Raw genomic sequence first — 22,957 nt, forward strand, 5'->3', positions numbered from 1 at the left:
ATGTCTCTGCCCGCGGAGGCTTTCATGTCGCAAATAGCAGGTAACGTGTTGACTTTGCTTAGTACTTATCTTATTGTTTTAATGAGCGAATTTGAAGCCAGCTAATGTTTACATTGTGTATCTGAATTCATCACTGTTTAACATAGCCGAATTCTTCAACTATACCTGTCTCAATAACTGTCAGTTTTTTTTGCCTTATTGTTTTGTGTTAGCTTGCCTCGCACTGAGACAACACTGTTATGTCTCCTTGTGTTGAACTGTAGGATCCACTATTGACAAAGCCAAAATAAAATTAACAACAGCGCTGTTTATTAAATAATTCGTGGAATACAAACCGAAAGGATGACAGCGTTTTGTTACGACAGCCTGTCAGGGGTCTTCATGTTGTAAACAGTTGTGTTTTGGGCAACAAAAAAAGCAGGATTTGCGTAAACATATCGCTTTAATTAAACCTAACAAGTCATGTCAAATCCAAGATGGCGACGAAGGTCTTCCTCGCTTATGTGGGCTGTGTCTTAGAGGTGCTCTGCTATTGGTTTCCCCCTGGTGGTAGAGAGCGATACAGCAACAAACCTAATGTAAATGCACGGCAGATTGTTGACTTCCGTCTTGGAGCCGTTAGGGCAGCATCCAGCGTTTGGAGTTAGTAAAAGCGAAGAAGAAATGCTAGCCATCTTGCATTCTGCTCAGCGAAAAAGTGAATGAACTATATGTAGAAAACTCGCAATTGTATCTTTTTATGAAGCCGTGGGATGTAAGTGAACCCCCTGAACTGTAGCTGGGAGGTTAAGCCGTCATCTCAAAATTTCATATTCTCAAAATGGGCCAGAGGTGGAACTTCAGACCCTGTAAATGACTAAAATGTGCCCGTGTCAAGGGTAAGATACAGCGGTGTCAGTGCTGCTATGGGGGCGTGTCTGCCAGCTGCAGTGTAACTAAGAATAAAACCATGTGTTTACATGTGCATGTCACAGTTACATTAGTTAACCCTCCGGTATCCCGTCCAGCGAGGCCCTTACTAAGCACCAAGTGTGCCATTTTGGCACATTTATGGAATAATGTAAAAAAAAAAAAAAAAAAAAAAAAAAAAAAAAAACCAACAACTTCATACAGTTTGTTTTTAAATCTTTTACACTTTTTTCTATTTCATCAACGTGAGCCATAAATAAAAATACCAAATACTCAATAATTGTCAGATTTTTTAACCCTTTAAATGCCATGTTTGTAATGTAAACAAACCATTTTTTGGATGCAAAAAAACACAAAAAATTATTTTTTTTCAGTATACTACATAAAAAGTGGATCACATATTATTTGATTTTTCTCATCCTGGGATATGTCAATGATTAACAGCGACATTGGTTAATTTGCATTATTATTTTTGGCGCTAGGTCAAATGTTAAAAAAATACTAGCATCTGTCACCAAGTGTGTCAAAAATGCACACCTATAAATCAAACTATTATATATTGATTTATTTTTCTGCTCTAGTTTGATTTTATTTTTGTAAATCAAGGTCAGCCCTAATCATACTTATCAAATGGAAGAAATGGTGCGTTTTAGGCACACTTGGGAGATAGATGCTAGTCTTGTAATTTTCTTTTGTTTACAATGTGCAAATTTTAGTTGGTGGCCAGAATTTTGAAGATCATGCAAAAATGAACAACTTTTGAATTCCAACCTTATTTAAACTGTGAAAAATAACATGAAGTTTTTTAAAACGAAGTGCAAAGTGTGCCTAAAAGGCACACCCGGATACCAAAGGGTTAAAGATTAGTGGTTTATGTAGATCAGTGATAAAGAGTGTAAAACAGGGGCGTCAAACTCCTTTTAGTTCACGGGCCACATTAACCCTTTCATGCATGAATTATGAGAACCTTAGTCTAAATGAAATAATAAAATTGAGTGTTTTTATTCCTCCTTGGGCATGAAAAAAATAATGTAATCGAGTATTTTTTCCATTGAGTTACAAAAATGTCAGTGCATTATATTTTTGAAGTAAAGAAATGTGTTTAAATCCCAATATCAGAAAGTGATATGAAAACAATGAAATAAAACCATCTTTAATGCTGCTAATCTGATGTTTTCTCACATTTTAACATATTCTAATGTTAGTTATTACTCATTTCGTGGAGATAATATGAAAAAAATAAAGTCTAACAATTAACAACTGATTTGCACTTAAACATGTTAGTGCAGATCAGGTTTATCTAGAACAGCAAAGTTACAGTAATGATATGAATTGCAGTGTATGAAATGATGCATACGCGTCCACTGTGTTGGCTGATATGGAACTAAAACATCAAAACCCATAAATATACAACAGTTTTGAATAACTGTCCACTATAGAGACCACTATGCATGAAAGGGTTAAGCTGAATTTGATCTGAAGTGGGCTGGACCAGTGAAATAATAACATAATAACCTATAAATAATGTCAACTCCAAATTTTTGTCTTTGTTTTAGTGTGAAAAAAAAACCCCCACTAAATTATGACAATACTTACTTTTATAAACTATTCCAAAAACAAACAAACAAACAAACAAACTGAAATTTAAATTAAAAAACGTAAGAAAATTCAGGGCAATTTTAACAATATTATTCTTCCACTTCTCATTTCTACATGTGCTTTATGGATCAAATCTACAAAGACACTAAATACTAAGTAACAGGCAGAAAAATTGTTAAAATTGTGCTTAATTTTCTTTAGACATTTCAGGTTGTTCATGTTTGTTCTGGTTATTCACATTTTAGTGTTTCACGATAGTTTGTAAATGTAAATATTTTCATAATTTAATGTTATTTTTTGCACTAAAAAAAAAAAAAAAATTTAAGTTGTTAATTCTAGATTTTTTTGGCTTAATTCAACATTTTTTTACTTAATTGAAGATATTTTTTGGCTTAATTCAAGATTTTTTGCTAAATTTGAGATTTTTTTGGCTTAATTGAAGATTTTTTTTACTTAATTGAAGATTTTTTTTGGCTTAATTCGAGATTTTTTTTTACTTAATTGAAGTTTTTTTTTGGCTTAATTCAAGATTTTTTGCTAAACTTGAGATTTTTTTTTGGCTTAATTCAAGATTTTTTTTTACTGAGTTGAAGATTTTTTTTGGCTTAATTCAAGATTTTTTGCTAAATTTAAGATTTTTTTTTGCTTAATTCAAGATTTTTTTTTACTGAATTGAATTTTTTTTGTTTTTTTTTTTTGCTTAATTGAAGATCTTTTTGCTTAATTCAAGATTTTTTCCTGAATTCAAGCAAATTTTTTTTTTTTTTTTGCTTAATTCAATTCAAGCCTGTGGAATTTTTGCACTTGACAAAAACATCCCAGGGGCCAGATTGGAACCTTTGGCGGGCCACATTTTGCCCCCGGGCCGCATGTTTGACACCCCTGGTGTAAAATAAAAGCTTTGTGACTTAAGAATGTCCTTCATTGTTGTGTGTTTGTGTGTCTGTTTTTGACTGTGACAGCTGCTGAGCCTTGGCCTGAAAATGCAACCTTGTACCAACCTCTGAAGGGTAAGACTGTGTTTGTCTGACAGGGAGACACATTTACTGTATGAATACTACTGTAACAGCTGTAGGTAGTTCATATTCAACTGGTGTTTTTTTTTGTTTTTTGCAGAGGATCAGATTCTGCTGTCAGACTGTGCCTCGTCTCTCGCTGTTCAGGTAAACATGTGTGTTTGTGCAGGTTTGTGTGCATGTGTTTGTAACTGATCAGTGAATTTTTAGGCCCATCTGACCGTGTTCTGGTTCTGTTCTGGGTAGGCCTACCTCAGGATGTGCGGTCTACCAGTGCAGGTGGTTTGCAGAGTGAATGCTGAATATATGTCACCTTCTGGTGAGTTCACCTGCTGTTCAGGCAAATTGACCACTTTGATAAGCATGAATGCGATCCCTAAATGTCAAATATTAAGTTTAGATATTTATTATATATTCATTATTGTCAAAGTTTTCAGACCCTTACATTCTGATGTCATTACATGGTGTTAAAATCTTGTTTTTTGTTTATTATTTATGTCAGTATTGGTCATTTTCAGTTCAAGTTTTTCTCTGTATTTTCTTTTTCTAGGTAAGATTCCCTTTATCCACGTAGGAAACCAGGTAGTGTCAGAGCTGGGACCAATAGTACAATTCACTAAAGCTAAGGTGAATAAGATGAAAAATACACACATACACAGAGCTATTAAAGTTGAAACAGCTCAGTTTCATGTTAATAGAATGAAGTTACCTGTAGTATTTTATTAGGAATTAATTGGTAGTTTATTTTGACATTTTTCAGATTTGCTTGAAAATAAAAATAAACTTATATTTGTGTGTTTCAGGGTCATTCTCTGAGTGAAGCCTTAGATGATGTTCAGAGAGCTGAAATGAAGGCCTACATGGAGCTGGTCAACAACATGTTGCTTACTGCAGAGGTACATACAGATTCTCGATCATCACAGCACTTACACACATGGAAGTCTATTTACAGATGATTAAAAATCGTCTCTTCTCTACAGTTGTACATCCAGTGGTGTGATGATGCAACAGCTACTGAGGTGTGTTTACAAGCCTTTATTTTTATCTATTTATTTATTTATTTTTTACAGATTTAACAGACTTTTTATTGCCTCCTTGTTACATGCTTGTGTTTTGTGTAGATCTCTCGTCCCAGATACAGCAGTCCCTACTCGTGGCCTCTCAGCAGCATCCTGGCCTATCAGAAGCAGTGGGAGGTTCGCAGGAAGATGAACGCCATCGGCTGGGGAGGAAAGACTTTGGAACAGGTGAGCAAACACATGCGTATCATACCACCGCACAGCTCAGGTCATGGATTTTCTGTAAGCAAACGTCCCTAAACTTCATCATTATTGTGTGTATTTCATATTTAGAATAGAATAGAATAGAATAGATCTGTGTTGTCAGTGTTACAGGAACAATGAAAATCAGTTTCGCAGTTCTGTTCTATTTAGCAGCAAAATCAGTGCAAAAATGACTGTATAAAAATATCACACAAAATACTAAAGAAAAATATAGGCATGTGCAAAAGATTCAGAATAAAATATTAAATACACATATGCCACTAAAGTATTACTAGAACTACTGCAATATACAAAAGCTAGCTCTATACCACAGATGAATGATATGTACAACAAATTAGGATATATACAGGTAATATAGGATATGTACAAGGTAGTTTAATGACTGAATTTTATGTTTATGTTTATGCATTTGGCAGATGCTTTTTTCCAAAGCGACTTACAGGGGAAAACCAATCAAATCACTCAATCAAATTTTATTTATATAGCGCCAGATCACAACAAAAAAGCTATCTCATGACACCTTATATATAGAGTTGGTCAAAACCAGACTCTAAGCCAATTCACAGAAACCAAACAGAATCCTCCAGGAGCAAACACTTGTGACTGGTGACAAACTTCCCTTTAACAGCAGAAACCTCGAGCAGACCCAGACTCCTGGAGGATGGCTGTCTACCTTGACCAGTTGGGGTTAAAGAGAGAGAGTAAAGAAAGAGAAAAAGAGAGAGCGATAGAGATAGAGACTGGGGGAGAGGGGGAGAAGGGAGGAGTAGGGGGAGACACATGGAGGCAGTTGAGGATAAGTGAGTGATGATGATGAAGGCAGGAGAGAGGCAGGACCACCGCAGCAGGTCCAGAGATAATCCTGGGAAAATCTGTGATAATCCTGGGAAAAACCTTATTAAAATATTTAAAATGGAATGTCTGACAGTGCTAGGACAGGAGGTGCTCTCGGAAGAGCTGGGTCTTCAGGAGCTTCTTGAAGATAGGCAATTTTGTTGTAATATGAACATCTAAGAAACCCTAATGATGATTTCCAAAAAATATTCATGATATTCATGTAAGTAATGAGATGAAATTAATAATCAGAATCAGAATACTTTATTAATTTGTGTGTTACAGTTGCTCCATTCAAGTATAATAAAAAGTAGCTGGAGAGAAAGAAAGAAAAAGAAATATCAAATACACATATTAAAACACTCTATTAAAACACAACTAGAACAGCAATTTTTACAATATATACTAGACAATATAGAATTGATATGATAATTGAGAAATATCCATAAATAAGTGTGTAAAAATGGTTGTGTTATTAAAATTATGTGGTTATAATGAGGAGTTAAACAGTCTGATGGGCACAGGCAGGAGTGATTCCCTGTGTAGTTTAGTGGTGCATTTGAGTGGAACTAGTCTCTCACTGAATGTGCTTCTGTGACTGATGTCATGGAGTGGGTGAGTGGAATTGTCCGATATTGTCCTGATCTTGGACAACATTCACGTCACTGACAATAATAAATGTACTGAAAAACAAAAGAATTGCAGGTAGGAGTATGGACAGATTTATGGGTAGAATTTTTAATTTGCTTTCAGTTTAGTGGAATGCTCTCCTCATCCTCAAACAGCTAGTGGTGCATTCATGGACATTTATGTGCCTCAGTATGTTACAGGCTGTCAAGTTATCAGCCAATAGCCCGTTCACACACATGTCCCATAAGGCCTGTCATGTTAAAATGTTACCTTATTAGCATTTAATGGTTTGTGTAATAGGTCTAACTTGCCAAAAGCACCACCTCAGATTGTTTCCATCAGTGCATTATTCTATTATTATTTTCACTGTTTCGCTTGTGTTTCTTTTGTTGCTCAATATAAATCATTTTTGTTTACCTGACTGAAGACTCCTCAGCGCTCCCTAACAAATAACTGTAGTAATTTCCACGTTGCTGCGCCAGATTTTGGTTCTATTATGTCTAGAAGATATTTGCCTGTGCATCTGGATACATATCTGGATAAATGTAACTTAGAAGCAAAAACATATTGTGGATGCTTTTTTTCCCGCCCTAATATTGAGACTTTTTTATGGGAAATGTCGTTATGTATGCATCATATCATCATCATAACAGCTTTTTTGTGTAATAATTTAATAATGTAGATCTTTAAGATTGTTTTAAGGTCCCATGAGATTAATAAAAGTTATAACATTTCCTTTTTTGTCATAAGGTGAGCTGGTTGGAGGTGTTGTTGAATGTGGACAAAAGTACAGTAATAATAATTTTTCCCTGTTGTGTTTTTCAGGTGTATGAGGATGTGAGTCAGTGCTGCCAGGCACTCTCCCAGAGGCTCGGAACTCAACCCTACTTCTTTAATAAACAGTACGTATTTATGCACAGGTGTGTTCTTTTGTTCTGTCAGCAGTAGGACACACCTGTGAACTAGCAGTGGTGAATTTGTACACATGTAGTTTTTTGGTTTGACCTTACAGATTTACAGTCAAAGCCTCTGACAGCAGTTAGAAAAAGAATAAAAAAACAAACAAATGAAATGGAAAATGATAAACAATTCAATTTAATATTAAACTAAGGAATTTTCAGATGTAATTATAAATACGACATATGAATATATAATATATAAATATTGGTTAAAATTTTTAATTCATTATAACAGAAAATAACACTGGGTTACAAAAAAATGTTTTTTGCAAGTTGTCTAGGTTTTTTCAACTGAATTAGGACCATTTTGCACTGCTAAATCCAAAAATGACATCTGTTTTTCTCAATCAGGTCAGGTTTTTTTGCTAATTTGATTTAGAAAAATTTGATCTTCTCACAAAATATAATAATTAATACCAAAATAAGATTGGTAAGCACACTTTATGAAACTTGTGACTTGATTCCTGTTAGGTCCAATGGTGTATTCACCGCAGATGTAGCAGAATACGTCAGGCTTATTTTTGCAAGATCTTCTAGTCGAAGCCATTTCGTTCACCTGTAATATTAAAAAAAAACAATCATAAATTGGCAAAAGTAAAATCTTCAGAATTCGTTTATTGCAAGAAATATGAAAGAATTTTGTATCATATGATGTGAAAATGCCCATAAATGTAAGCAAAAATGTTAAAAAGCCAATATGTAGCATAGTTCAGAAAGTTGACCTGATTGAGCAAAATTAATGTGATTTTTGGATTCAGCACACCAAAGTTATCCTAAATCAGCTCAAAAAACTTGAACAATAAATTTGTTGTTGACCAGTGTAATTCTTTAAAATATCATGGAATGAATTTTCTTAAGAGCCTCCGTGTTCATGGTTAAATAAAAGCTGTACTTTACTGGACCTAATGTACGTGAAATTTAAGAGCTGAGATTCTAAGATTTATCTCTTAATTAAAATAATCAATAGTTACAGCGTCTTATTCTAAATAAAATCCAACTCCTTTCAGAATTCAAGAGCTGCTACAAAAAGTACATTTAATATATATATTGATACATTTAGGTTTTTTGGTGTAAATATGTGGTAAATGAATCGCCCTGATCTTGTGACCGTAATCTGGACTTTATATTTGTAATTGTGAGTTCCAAAAACATGTAAAGTATTGTATGTTTTTGACAATTAATTCTTTTCTATTCTTAATGTCTTTTTGTGCATTTATTCTGTCCCATCAGCTTTTAAACTAAAGGCTTCTTTGGCGCCACCCTGTGGTGTAAAGATCTAACCTTCATTTAAAACAGTACAAAACCTTTTTCCTAAGCATGTGTTGATTGTGACATTCTGGAAATCGGTTTGGCCACCATCCAGTGTTATTTTGTGTTTTCTTTAATTTTTGGTTGTTAATTATTTCCCATTTGTCTCAAGAAACAAAGAAATCCTTATGATTAAAAACAAACTGAACTCTCTTAGAATCCTTCAGGTCTACATCACACTGTCTTTGTATGAGCACAAATTCATACAGATTTTAGAGCTTTTAAGAACATTTAACTGTAATTATTAACAGCTTTTAATACAGCACAACAGACAAACATCTTATTGTCTCATAGTGATATTTAGCCACAGTTATTGTACATCTCAGCTGTCCTTTCATTTCTTGAGAACATTCAGTGTGTATTATGTATTTTCTGTCTCTATCAGTGCATTGCTTTATTTCTGTGTCTGTGTGTCATAGTCCGACAGAGTTGGATGCGTTGGTGTTCGGTCACCTCTTCACCATCCTGACCACCAGACTGACCAGCGCCGAGCTGGCGGAGAGGATCAAGAGTTACAGCAACCTGCTGTCCTTCTGCAGACGCATCGAACAGACCTACTTTGAAGACAAGCGGTCCTGAAGGACTGAACGTCCGTCTGACTCTGAACCATCTCATCTCAGACATTCTGTGCTTCCTTCTTTCATTCCCTCACTGTAATACCGACGCTCATATCCCCTCTACAGTTTTTTTTAGCCTCCTCATTAGTCTCCGTTTGCTTTGGGCTTGTACATTGTTGCATGCTGCTACTCGGATCCCAGAGGAGTTTTCAGTTTCTTATTAAATAATGTGTTAACAGTGAATTACACAGGACAGATGTGTACTCTGATTCTAATGAGCAGATCATTTTGCTAGTCACACTTACATGTTTAAGGCTGTTACTACATGGATACTGTTGGAATTTTTTTTTTTTTTTTTTTACACAAAACCAGATTAATTCAGTCGTCATGTAGTCTTTAAACATTCACAGTCGATGAAATGTGATAAAATGATCATCCAGCGCTAAAAGGAGTTCAGAGAGCGTCGTATTTGGCCACTCGACCCTTAAGCACAGCCGCCGACTTTAACGGCACTTACAGTTTTTCTTCTAAGCTTCTTCCCCAGAGTATTCTGCTGTTTATCTGTGTATTTATAAATACCCACAGTCTCACTATGAAGAATTTGGTCACAGCTGTGAGGCATGAGTAGTCTGGACTCCACTTGAACTGGGTTTGAGGTTTCACTGTTTCCTTTCCCTTTAAGGAACCATAGAAGCTTATAAATATTAGGCAGCGTTGGAAATCCAGAAGGGAGTTATTGGAGTTTTTGTGCATCAAAGCAAAAAATGAACATATTGATGAAGTGGATGTGATGTATTCTTTAGTTTTTTTCCAATGTCGTATGAATGGAAAGTGCCTCAATAAAAGACATTAAGAACTTAGAGTTTTCCTGTTTTTCATATTCACATAAAGCGATGGAAATATTGTGAGTTTTAAATATTCTATAATTTGAACATGTTAACTTCATTCACATCTTCAAAATGCTGTCAGAATTATTTCCAGAACTCAAAAGGATCAGATCACACCAAAGTGCCTGCCTGTCAGATTTTGTATTGAACTTACGTTACTTTAAAGCTCTTCTACACTTGTGCTTTTAGATGTTTAAGGAACTCTTAACCCTGTATGTGCCTGGTCGATCACCCAGATCAGCAGATTGTGTTTATTGATCGGTCTCTGATCCTGTTTTGTAACTAAAGGTCATCGTACTTGTACAGTCCAGACTCCAAAACCTAGAATGACCTGCAGAGACCAGGTGAATCTGTTCCTGTGTCATCTAAAAACCACCATTTTAGGAAAGAAAAAAAAAAGGAATAACTCTAAATTCTGTGATTTGTAGTTGTGTTTTGACTTTTAGTTTTGTCATTTTGTTGTACTACTTAATATGTCTGTTACACTTTCTAACTCTGTTAATAGAAATGTGATAGAATATATATCTTACTTTCATAATCATTATTATTATGATTATTATTATTATTATACTCTGAGTGCACAGAGTCCTCTGACCTGGGTGGTGAGTTTCCACACTTGGCCGTCTGATTTTCTTCCTCCAGGTCTCGTACAAGCTCATTGGTACCGTCTGATCGTCTCGTGGCCCTGCACCACTGAACGTCTGTTTCCTGTGAGGTCAGAGGGTGACCTTTGAACTCCATACCCTAAGCTGTGACATCCTGACTGATGAGACACGATGTTCAGACTCTGCACAGTTAGAGGTCATCCGGCTGGCTTCATACAGACGGACGGACGGACAGACAGACAGAAATAAACAGGAAGACACAGGTGTGTGTCTTACTGAAGAGCTCCAGCTGAGTCTACGGTCATTTGTAGGTTTCCAGACCACATGACCTTATGACCCTGACTGGGACAAGAGTGTGGGACTGTGTCCCATGTGTAGGAAGACCTCTAGAAAAAAAAAGAAACCTAAATTTCAGATTGTCTCCCAGTTGAAAATGTCTGGAATGGGATCAAGATTTACATACAATCAGTGCAAACACTGACCTCTAAACTCTGCCCAAGTTTAAACATTAGTTGTTTTTTTTTGTAAATGAACATTAACTTTTACTAAAGATTTGGAGTTTTCTTTGTCCATTTTCTGCAAAGAATTGGCCTAAATGACAATATTTAATTTGGAATTTGGGAGAATTGTATTTTCAACAACAAAAATATCACTGTTAATTTTATACAAAAACAATGAAAACAGTGGAACTTGACTTGAACACTTAAGTTTACAACTTTAAACAAGTAGACATGTGACCTTCTATTTTCATATTGTTGGAAAACTTACATAAATATAATGATACAGTCAAAATACTCATTTGCCTAATAATTGTGCACACGGTTTTAGTTAAAGCCACTGACTCATCCTTTTATTAGAGTCATTTATAATCTGTGTATGAAGTCTGTTCCTTTACAGTCTTTGCTCTTTGACTTTCAGAATCACTCATCTTTAGTCAATCAATCAATCAATCAATCAATCAATCAATCAATCAATCAATCAATTTATTGCAAAATTATTACAAGCAGTTAAGATCATCAATTCATTTACAAGGTACATTTTGTAATAGGACACCACAGAAGCAGTACTCAGTTTATAAATGGGGGTCCTTAAACATATGATGAGACACAATTTACATTAGAATCTTTAATAAATTCAAGTGTTCTGAATAACTACAAACATATTTTAAAATATTTGCCTATCTACCTAAAGATGATTCATTTCCTTTTCCTGAGTCCTATTGTAGTCAACACATCCCAATAATCTCAGATAATTTAATATTCAGACATGGGGCTTTATCCACAGAAAGAAACAGTTTACATGATTTGTGTATCAGTCATGTGGGGTTCAGGGTCAGACGTATTTTTGAAGTAGCTTTATTTTTATTTATGTTTACATGTTTTGTTTTGGTTCATTAGGCTGTATAGTTTTACACTAAGCATAAAGCAGCAATGGTTTTTGCTTAAGACGCTTTTTAAATATATTAAAAGAAGGAGTTTTTTTTTTTTTTAAAGAGAGAGTTTTTAATCTCATTCCAGACCTCTGGACCCTTACATGCTACACTAATGCTATGTTTTTGACATGATTTTGGTCTCTGGTATTTGTGAGCACACAATTTGTTTTTTTATTCTTTTTGCTTCACTTTCATTTTAATCTGGTCTGACTTTGATTTTACTGTCATTTTATCTAGTCTTAGTGTATTTTCTTTGATTCTTTCATCATTTTTGTTTGTAATTCTATTGTATCTTTTTGACTGAATAACACCTTGTAATCCTGATTTAGAAAAACACTACATTACCTACTATTAGTATTTTTAACTCAACTGTCAGTCTCAGTTGCTATTTTAACCCTTTAAATGCCAGTTCAAATACGTGACACCACTTGTTTTAGTAAAACATTTACACAAAATATGACATATTTTCCATATGGCAGTGTATAATATTCTCAGACATAACAAAGATTAGTAATAACACTGATTTCATTGCATCAGTAGTTTTTGTTCAGTGCATGACCAACATGGCAAAATAATATCTAACACGACTGGCACTGAAACCACATAGAAAAAAAAAAAAAAAAAAAAATCTGATGCAATGAAATCAGCATTGTTCTTATTTTTTGACATATCTAAGACTCTAAATACCAGTAATGCCCCATCTCCCATTCATTATATGAAAAAAAATCTCATTTATAAAAGAAGACACAAAAAATAACAGTGACATCATGTATTCAAACACATTCAGAAAAATGAATAATGGCATAATTTATTTTTAAGTATTTGCATCTATTTGATTTCATTTAAATGATTAAGGTTTTAGAATTTCTTTATCCAAATTCCTTAAAATCAGCATAAATCTGTTAATTGTGAAAATGATTAAATTTAATCAGTTAAAACGTATGAATATACTGTAGTTTAAATATGACAAGCTGTGGGTCGACCAAGATTCATTTAGCTAAAATGTATGACATTGGTTTACATCTGGTTTACATAAAGATTTCAGTCCATCCATGCTCCTCACTCCACGCTCCCACTGCATTGTGGGTACTTGACGTTTTACTCATTGTGTTCTGTTTTATGTGCAGGGGTTCGGGGGGGGGGGGGGGGGGGGGGGGGGGTTATGTTAATGTTTATTTAGGTTAATGTGTCTGTTTTACAATGTTTATTTGCTTTTTTATGTTTTTTTGTTTTTATTGATATGACATCATTAGTCAAACCTGTAGGCCCAACAATGTCTTACCTGTTTGTTCCTATTAACATGTTATTTATTCTGAATTAAGGAAATCCCTGCTTCTACAGAGCAGAGACAAATCTTATGTACTCTTTATATGAATGATATCCTTTCTTTGAAGTATGTGAAAGAATATTACCTTAATCAGGTGTGAAAAACTCAGGGATCACATCAAGATTTCTGAAAATTATGTTGCGACCCCTGTGCTAGTATCTTGTAACTCCCACTTTGGGAACCCCTGCTGTAAATATTACTGTAGGTGCAGACCAAATTAAAAATAAAACAAAATATCTGGTTAAAAAATTGATATGCATTAGGTTTATTTTTTAAGTGCATAAACTTTATGCATTTTATTTAAATGGAATTTAATGCATAACCCTTTGTCTAAGCATTTCAAATACATTGGAGTAATTCATATCGAATACATACACTTGCTCTTAAGTATTTGAAACAAATTGGATTTATCACTGATGAATACATAAATCTGTCATTGCTTATTCAAAACACACTGGGTTTATTGGTATTATTACATAAATCTCATTCTTAATTGTTTCATTTATATTTGACTGACAAATACGCAGCACATAAAGTTTATTGGCCTGTTTATGTTGAATCTAAGTAATTCAAATGGATGGAAATATTATATGCCATTGAAACACATAAATCTTAAGAATTAGGCCTAAATATTTCTGTGAGTGCAGACATTTAAAGGGTTAAACCTCCTACTTTGCTGAAGTAGGGATGGTTTGATCAACTATACATGTATCGATACTGTGATGATTAAAAACAATGTCAGAATAATACATAACCATTAGATAGTTCAAGGACCTCATCTATACGGCTCGTAATAAGATAAATGTAAAAATTAATCTGAAATATAAGATCATGGCCAGAAGTTTTAGGCATGGCACAAGTTTTGTTTTTGCAAAATTTGCTGCCACGGTTTTTTTTTTTTTTTTTTTTTAAATGCCACATGTTTCTGAGGTACATTGAAAAATCCAATCCAACTTTATTTGTTAAGCACTTTGAAACAACCACAGTGGACCAAAGTGCTGTACAGAAAAATAAATAAAAGCCAAAATAACAGGGTAAAATACAAGAATAGATTAAAAGACATACAACTGTGAAAAATAAAATAAAAAATGTTTTAAAAATTTAAAAAATAAATAAATAAAAATACAGACGAATAGGTAAAACCTAAATAAAAGAATAAAATACAAGAATGGAATAAAATAATAATAAAAAAATAATAATAAAAATAGTAAGGCAAGGCAAATTTATTTGTATAGCACATTTCAGCAACAAGGCAATTTAAGGTGCTTCACACAGGACATTGAAATACAATGACAGGGAAGAAGAAACACATTTAAAACATTGTAAAAGAAACATGTAAAAGGTGATTAAAAACAGCAAGTAAGAAAACAACACATAAAATCCAAAAATATAAAAACACACTCATATTAAAGTAAGAGTTACAGTGCAAAGTTTCGAAAGAGAATATGAAATTTAAAAAATAAAAAGCCTTTTAGTCAAAGGCAGCAGTGAACAGGTGAGTCTTTAACCTGGACTTAAAAGAACTCAGACTCTCAGCAGACCTGATGTTTTCTGGTAGTTTGTTCCAGATATAGTAAATAATAAAAAAAATAATTAGAACCATTGCACAGGTTTTGAAGGCCTTTACTGACAAATAAATCCCAGTTAACCAAAGAATCCTTTTGTGTCATTCCCATAACTTTGGTCATAACTGTAGATTCTGGACAGATTTGGAGACTGTAATGACACATAATGTCCACGAGGGGGCAGCATCAGGACAGAAAAAACCCCTGCTGCTGCTGAAGGCGACCACTGCAGAAGTTCAGACATCTGCTCAGGAAACTGGAGAAAAGAAGTGGAACTAAATGGACTGTGGCCAAATCCAGTTCACAGTGACCCAGAGTGACACTAGTGTTTAATCAGTTTTCCTCTCCTCCTTTTTTCCTCATTTTTCTGCTTTTCTGTTTTGATTACTTACAGTCTTTGGCTCCGTATAGGTTTAGTTTAACACTTGTATGAATATATGCTCTTTGAATTGGCTTCAGTGACCCGTAGCACAGCTAGTTGTGTTGTTTGTCGTTCTATTTTTGGATGCACCCTGGGATGGGATGCAACAAGGAGGAAAAAGGAACTGAGGAATTTACATGGAGTTGTGCAATCGGAATACACTCAGAATAATCATTTCAGTTCCCATACTCTGTCTCTTATGTGCTCACATATAAATCTGATGTGTGCAGATTAATTACTCTTAATTAATTAGGTGAAAATTCATAAAAAAGAAGACCTTGAATGCACTGTAAAAAAAAAAAAAAATTCCTGTTGTTTTTACAGAAAAAAACTGGCAGCTGTGGTTTCCAGAACAATACTGTAAAAAAAAAAAAAAAACATCCAACTGTAAACATATTTACAGAGTAACATGTAGATTTAACATTTTAAACATGTAGATTTAACTATAAATGGACTGCACTTATTCAGTGCATGTTCTACACCTTCATGGTGTCCAAAGCCACCAGGTCAATGTAGGGTTCAGTGTCTTCCATGGACACTTTAACATATGGACAGTCTGAGCCAGGATTCGAACCACCAGCCCTCTGGTTATCGGACGAGCCGCTCTACCAACTCTACCAACCCATTCATTTACAAGTTTAAAATGTTAAATTATTAAATGTTTACTTTTTTATTAAGTTTTTATTAAAAAAAAAAAAAAAAAAAGCAAATAGGCTGTTATTTCAACATTATGGTCTTTCAGTTTAAACGTCACCACATTGTTTTTGAATGTACAGTTTTATTTTCTAAAAACAATAGAAATACATCATCTCTACATACAAATCTGGTTTTGTTAACTTACTCTTCCTGTAAGAACTACAGCTATATTTGATTCAATCATTAAAATCTTTTCAAATAAACAACTTTGCATTGTATTATCACTTACAATTTTTCTATGTTGCAATTTTACAACTTTTTGGTGTTCATTCTACAGTCATTTTTTTACAGTGTGTGAATGTGTATGTCGTGATTTATAGATCCATGTGCTTCCAAATGGAAAAACAGATCAATCAAAACACAGAAACATAATTTTAATTTCCAGAATGCGTCTATTTTTCATGAATTTATTAATATATTTCTGTATTTTCTCGTTGGCAGATTCGGTTCTCATGTGAGTGTATATGTGTCTGTGATGTGAAATGTCAGATTACGACCGGAGGCTGATATAATTACACATTATCAGAGTGACTCATGAGTCATAATCTGGTCTGTGTGAGGGTCAGAGGGACCAGGACAGAGGCACAGTGGACTGTCCTCTCACCACTTTATTTATGTGTAAATGAGCTGCATCTCTGTGTTTCTGACTATGAATCTGACATTTATTTATAAAACCTGTGCAGCGAGAGCCTGTGATCTGACTCACATGTCAGCCTGTCATCTTAGGTGTCAAAGCACTGGGCCAGTTTGTGATCCTGAGACCTGAGGCGGGTTCAGACCGAGCTGAAGGCCTGGGGCGCTGTGTCTGAACTACACACAGGGTTCATTTTCAGGTGTCATGACAAAATCATTACAACCCAAACAGACGAATATGACAGCTGACTTTGCAGCGCAGAGCATATAGAAACCCTCCCTAATGCGGTGTTATGTACAGGTCTGTACCACGGCTCGGTGCCATGAGGGCATGGCAGGAAACCATGCCCTTCTCCTCCTCACATGACACACTCATGGCAAGAAAGCAAAAAGCGTACACTGGCAACTCGTTTCCATTGATAGAGCCAAGTGAGCGCTCCCACTAAAGGATTCTGAACACACACTGAGGACAAGGGACAGATCCACCATGCTGATCACAGGGGTCCACCGTGATTTTTCTACCAGGAGAAAAATACCTGAGTTCACCTAAATCAGACATTCTGATTCCGTATATCCCATATTTTAGCCAAAAACGTCCATATTTAATTTGAACATTCAACATAGAAGGATTTATAGAAGCAAGTTGTGCTTGGTGTCAAAATTTAAAAGTAAAAGACACCATGTGAAAGTACAGGAATTGCCCTAAATTTTGACACCAAACACAACTTGCTTCTATAAATCCTTCTATGTTAAATGTTCAAATTAAATAAGGATGTTTTCGCCCCCATATTTTTGCCATTTATGGCAAAAATATGGGATTTATAGAAGCAAGTTGTGCTTGGTGTCAAAATGTAGGGCAATTCCTGTACTCTCACATGGTGTCTTTTATTTTGTGACACTACCTATCCCACATGCTGATATTGACCTTTGAATCCAAAGGTCGGGCAGATATTTTTCATTTTAAGCTGTTCATATATCATACATAAAATAACATAACATAGGACCTTCATTTTAAACAGATCCATTCCCTAGGTAGCCAAGATATAGCACATAAAATTTCTAATGAATATGATGATTAGTTTTTGTGTAATGAGTGGCCAAAAGTAGCATTTTAGAAGTTCGAGATGGATAAAATCTCAACTTTGCCATTCTCTGTAACATGCAATTATAAATTTTTAGTAAATATTTTCACATTTCATAGGACTATAGATTCCTGTGAAATGATTCTGAAAATTTCAGACCTCTAGCTTTTGTTGTTCAGAAGTTATAGTAGCCTGAAAATAGCTGAAAATTTCAAGTCTTAATTTTGGTTGCAATTTTAGGGTACCCCTACCTACTTCAAATGGTCATAACTTTGGAACTATTTACAATTAAGCCTTGAAATTTTGGATTTTTCCATCATATATAATGTACTAGAAGTATGTCAAAATGTAGAAAAATCTGAGGGTCAGGTGGGGACCACTTGATGAAATTATATGGAATGACCCAACTGTGAAGCTGAAACTGAAGCACTGTGATTCTGTTTATCTTTCAAATATTCATTGTGGTCGGTTTCAGATGCTGCAGCTCTTTCATAATTCATAGTTTGAGTTATTGTTTGTTCAGTATTAATTGTCAGCCTTGTAAATAAAAGCTGGACTGACTGTACATATCTTGACCAAGGAAAATAAATTTTCACTTTGTGCAGTAATCTACACCTGGCTTTTCTGCCTCCGTTCATAATAATAAATATTATATAGACTAAATGTCGACTAAAATTAATGTTTGTTTGCAACATAGTGTAGCAAACTATTAAATGATTAAAAACAAATTAACTTTAGCAAAAATAATGTCTCCATTTTGAATGTCTGGGGTTGCCAGAAATTTGTGATATTAAAATGGGGTCATGAGCCAAAAAAGGTTGGGAACCACTGGATTAAGTTAAATACATTCTGTTTGTCTGAAGTGATGACCAAACCCATAAAGACCCACTGCTACTTTTGTGGCAGTTCCCAAATCATTTTTTCCTCTATATTTAACCTTTCTTTAGTGTTTTATCACCATTTATTGTATATCATCCTCTTCATTTTGATTTTTTTTTTTTTTGTGTAAATCATATATTTTTCTATATTTAATTCACTGATCATGTAGATGTTCATAAAAGCTCAGAGTAAATTCAAAGGTTATTATATCAAAATGGAGAAAACTGAAGAAAAAGTGACTTTTTCTGCAAAATTTATCATTAACTGAACATAAAAACAAGTGTCTCCATCCACTGTCATTTGCCAAACTACATAGTTTTTACTGATGAATCAGTGTTGTAGAAGATGACAGTGTTTCCACGTTCACTACGGTGCCTCTGAACGTCCAAATGGGTCATATCTGATGACCATGAAAAAAATGACAAATTGCATTTTTCACCAATTATTTACATGTATCGATAGAATTAGTGCATCAACAGGTATCAAACATTTTATATCAGCAGATGGTCTTGGTCACCAGTGTTGTTTGGGTCTTTATGGGTTAATGGAGATCAGTTCACATTTTATGACCAACTGACGCAGAACAGTAGATTTCAAAGGGTTTACATACTTTTTCTTGCCACATTTATTCTTCTTACTGTTCCCTTCCAATTATGAAAAGTGTTGATTTGTATGTATAATGAATGTGTGTGTGCCAATTATATAGTGTATTATTGTTCACATTCATGAAGGCAACAAACAAAATCGAATGAAAAATGTAAATTTTGCATAATATACACTTTCACAACCATTTTCAACCTAAAAGGATGGAGGATTAATAGATAGAAAAGACAAGAGGATTCCTTTTTGTGCAGGACAAATGAAATAAAATGAATGGAATAACTGTTGGTATGGTATTAGGTTAAGAACAGTCTGTTTGTCTGAACTGGTGACTTAGATGGAGATCACATCACATTTTATGATCAAATTCATGCAGTAAACTAGAACATTTCAAAGGGTTCAAGGGTTATTTTTGAATCCATAATTGAATCAAGACTTTACCTCAAATGCATTAAAACTAGCTGTAGAAATGACATATATTTGTGTTAAAATATAGTAAGTAAAAGTTGGTGGGAAAATATACAAATGGTGCAAAAACAAAGTGCAAAAACTTGAAAACTCTGGAGCACAATAACAAAGTATTTGTACGATTACTTCCCACCTACAGTGAACCATATGAACTGTAATGCAAACTGTAATTTTTCCTCAAGCAAATGTGTTGTCTGGTGTATTATTATGGATCACACCACTACAGGAACCAGAAAAACGGAGGAAACAGACACAGTTTACTGGTTGTGTGTAGCTCACAGCAAAAGAACAAAGGATCAACTAAAATAAAACCTGTATTCTGTACTTCTTGCTGTATTCTGGTCACATATGTACATTTCCATTACATGTGAAGGTTGTCATTCATTCATGTGTGTGTGTGTGTGTGTATATATAGGTGTGTGTGTGTGTGTGTGTGTGTGTGTGTGTCCTTCCAGTAAATGTATGAAGAAGTAGTTTCTGTGTTTAGGTGCTGTAGATTTGTATTGAATAAAGAGATTAGCTTGTGTCGATAATCCTCTCCTCTCTTCTCTTCTGCTCATCCCCATCCCATCACACATAGACACCAGCGCTTTACACTTTCATATATATATATATATATATATATATCACTGTTCTCAGCATTAGGACATTTAGTCATCTTAATTTACAGCAAATACAAAATGTTTTAAATTGTTGTTGCACAAAAGAAATTAGTGGAAGAAATGTCAGTAGTTTTAGGATGCATTTTGTTTTTGGTATTTTATTCCAACTACAACAACTGCTTCTAAAATACAAACTGTCTACAACTTACACAAACACCTCATAATTTAAATTGAAGAGCTTTTCCACTATTACCCTTCATTTGTTCATCCATTTACCTTCTTGATTACATCCAGATGTAAAGGTCCATATTTGGACAAGTGGGTGGAGCTGTGGAAGAGGGAGCAATAAAGTCATTGTGGAACCATGAGGTCACCAGTGTTGCCAACTTGGCAAAATCTGGCTCAACTTTCAAAATCCTCTTGGTGACTTTTTTTTTTCCAAAAGCGACTAGCAACAAATCTAATGACTTTTTCTGGTGCTTCTGGAGACTTTTATGGTGTTTTGAAGACTGTGACATGAAAGCATGTATCATCATGCAGTAACTGATCTCCATCATCCTAAAGCATGTGGACATTTGTGGACCTGAGCTGAACATGATGTGACCTCAACAACTGATACAACAAATTCCAGGCTGAGGTTTGGATATCGTTACAGTAAGAAAACAGCAGCAAATGTAATTTGAAGTGTGTCGAATTTCACTCAGTTTTTGCAGATATAAAATAAATAGTATTCCAACATCATCTTACTTTGGTGAAAAGAATTTTGACATTTTTCCAGTTTGAAAACTAGTTTCCAAAACCCAACAGCTCAGTTAGTCCAGTCAAGGATGAAAGGGTTTGTGTTACTTAAGAGTGTAGTTATTCATTTGTCTTTAAAAATAATGAGATTATGAATGCCAGCTTTTATCTCAATTACATGAGCATGTAGAAATTAGAGACATTTCTGTCCAGCGCCTGTGTTGGAAATCTTCCATCATAGCCTGAGGCCATCATTCCAAAACACTTTAAATCTACTTGGTAAGTTTGCTCTTATCTGACAAATTTCTGCCAATGTTTAAAAAAAACATAATGTTACTGTTTTGTGAGTCAGTCAGCAATGATTTATGTGCTGTTTTGTGGTCAAGACAGCAATAGTTTAGCCTGTTTCAGAAGAAAAGCTTGGCATCCTATGATCCACTTACAGTGTATGTGCAGCTTATAGTGTAATCAGAAGGCAATTCACAGGCTCCTACATGCAAACAGAGATGAAGGCAATGCATGTTGTTTATGTGGGCAACAACATGAGTGTGGAGTGGAACATAAACTGATGGCACGCATGACTGGCAAGGAGGGAATTATGCTGCAGGAGAATTTTCATATTAAAAAGTCTTAGATTGAGACACAGCCTTTGTTAAGTTAAACTAAGTGGTGAAAGAGAAACTCTACTTATTTTACAGCCCAAATGTGGGTGGGAGTTTTATACACAACTGTGTTTTAATGAAAACATAGTCAGTGTTTGAATTGGTGTCAGTGAAGGTTTGACGTCTGTTTATTGTAAGTGCATACCACCACACACTGATGACCATGCACATCCTCTTAACAGAGTACAATTCTTTTTTATGTCCTTAACAAAAGCTAGTAGGGCTGGGAAGCCTCTATCAACTCTTTAAAGTGTACCTGTACTGGTCATGTTTACGACATTAACTGTGCTTCGTGTTTTACCTACGAGCAAGAGACGTGCAAATTCAGTTTAAAAAATGGCCATAAATGCACCACACTGGACCTTTTTATTATGTGAATTACATGCGGGGGCAGAGCCTATGGGGAGCAGCCACTGCCGGCTGGAACCGAAGTACCCACGTTGATTCCAGGAGATGGAGTGTGAGTAAACAAGCAGCAGTCAGTGAGGGAGATTGAGTGGAGAGCGTGTGTTCATGCTTGTTTGTGCAGCTGTAAGCTTTGCACTCCGCCATTGTCCTAGAGACATGACCCAGCACTGACTGATAATGTGTCACCTTGACTGGTTTCTGTTGCACAGGGTCAGTGACCAGTCCATCTCAGCCAAGGTAATCGGATAATACAATGAGTCTGCGACACTACCGGTGCTGGAACAGCCCGTGAAGGAGGAAACATGTCTCTGACCATGACTGACTGACGGAACAGTGACGTAAGCTACGTTCAGACAGCACGTCTTAATGCACAACTCAGATTTTTTGGTGAAATACAATTTTTTTGTGTGCTTGTTCATATTAAACATTAAATTAAAGTAAAGTAAAGTAAGTAAAGTAAATTTTATTTATAGAGCACTTTTCACAGACAGAGTCACAAAGTGCTTTATCAATTCAAATCAGAATCAAATTAGTTTACAGAGACCCAACAGAATCCTTCAGGAGCAAACACTTGATTGGTGACAGTGGCGAGGAAAAACTTCCCTTTAACGGGCAGAAACCTGGAGCAGACCCAGACTCCTGAAGGATGGCTGTCTGCCTTGACCAGTTGGGTTAAAGAGAGAGAGAGAGAGAGTAAAGGAGGAGAATAGAGAGAGCGATAGAGATATAGAGAGATTGGGTTGGGTGGGGGGGATGACACATGGAGTACGTTATGATGAATACATAGAGTGTAATCAGTTTGTAGTGGCCCTGGGTCAGGTGGGAGACTAAAAGCCTTTTTGAACAGGAGGGTTTTG

General features: G+C 35.0%; 1 protein-coding gene across 1 annotated transcript; it reads left to right on the forward strand.

Annotated features, from left to right (window-relative positions):
• On the forward strand, positions 1-9,955 carry mtx2 (metaxin 2). The gene is made up of 10 exons (XM_030156407.1): positions 1-40; positions 3,471-3,518; positions 3,625-3,671; positions 3,771-3,843; positions 4,075-4,151; positions 4,328-4,420; positions 4,505-4,543; positions 4,646-4,771; positions 7,097-7,173; positions 8,958-9,955. The coding sequence occupies exons 1-10, from the start codon at positions 1-3 to the stop codon at positions 9,115-9,117; spliced, it is 780 nt and encodes a 259-aa protein (XP_030012267.1). The 3' UTR covers positions 9,118-9,955.
• Positions 9,956-22,957: the final 13,002 nt, after the last annotated feature.

This window comes from Sphaeramia orbicularis, chromosome 15, assembly GCF_902148855.1.
Source record: "Sphaeramia orbicularis chromosome 15, fSphaOr1.1, whole genome shotgun sequence".
In the NCBI taxonomy this organism is placed as follows: Eukaryota; Metazoa; Chordata; class Actinopteri; order Kurtiformes; family Apogonidae; genus Sphaeramia; species Sphaeramia orbicularis.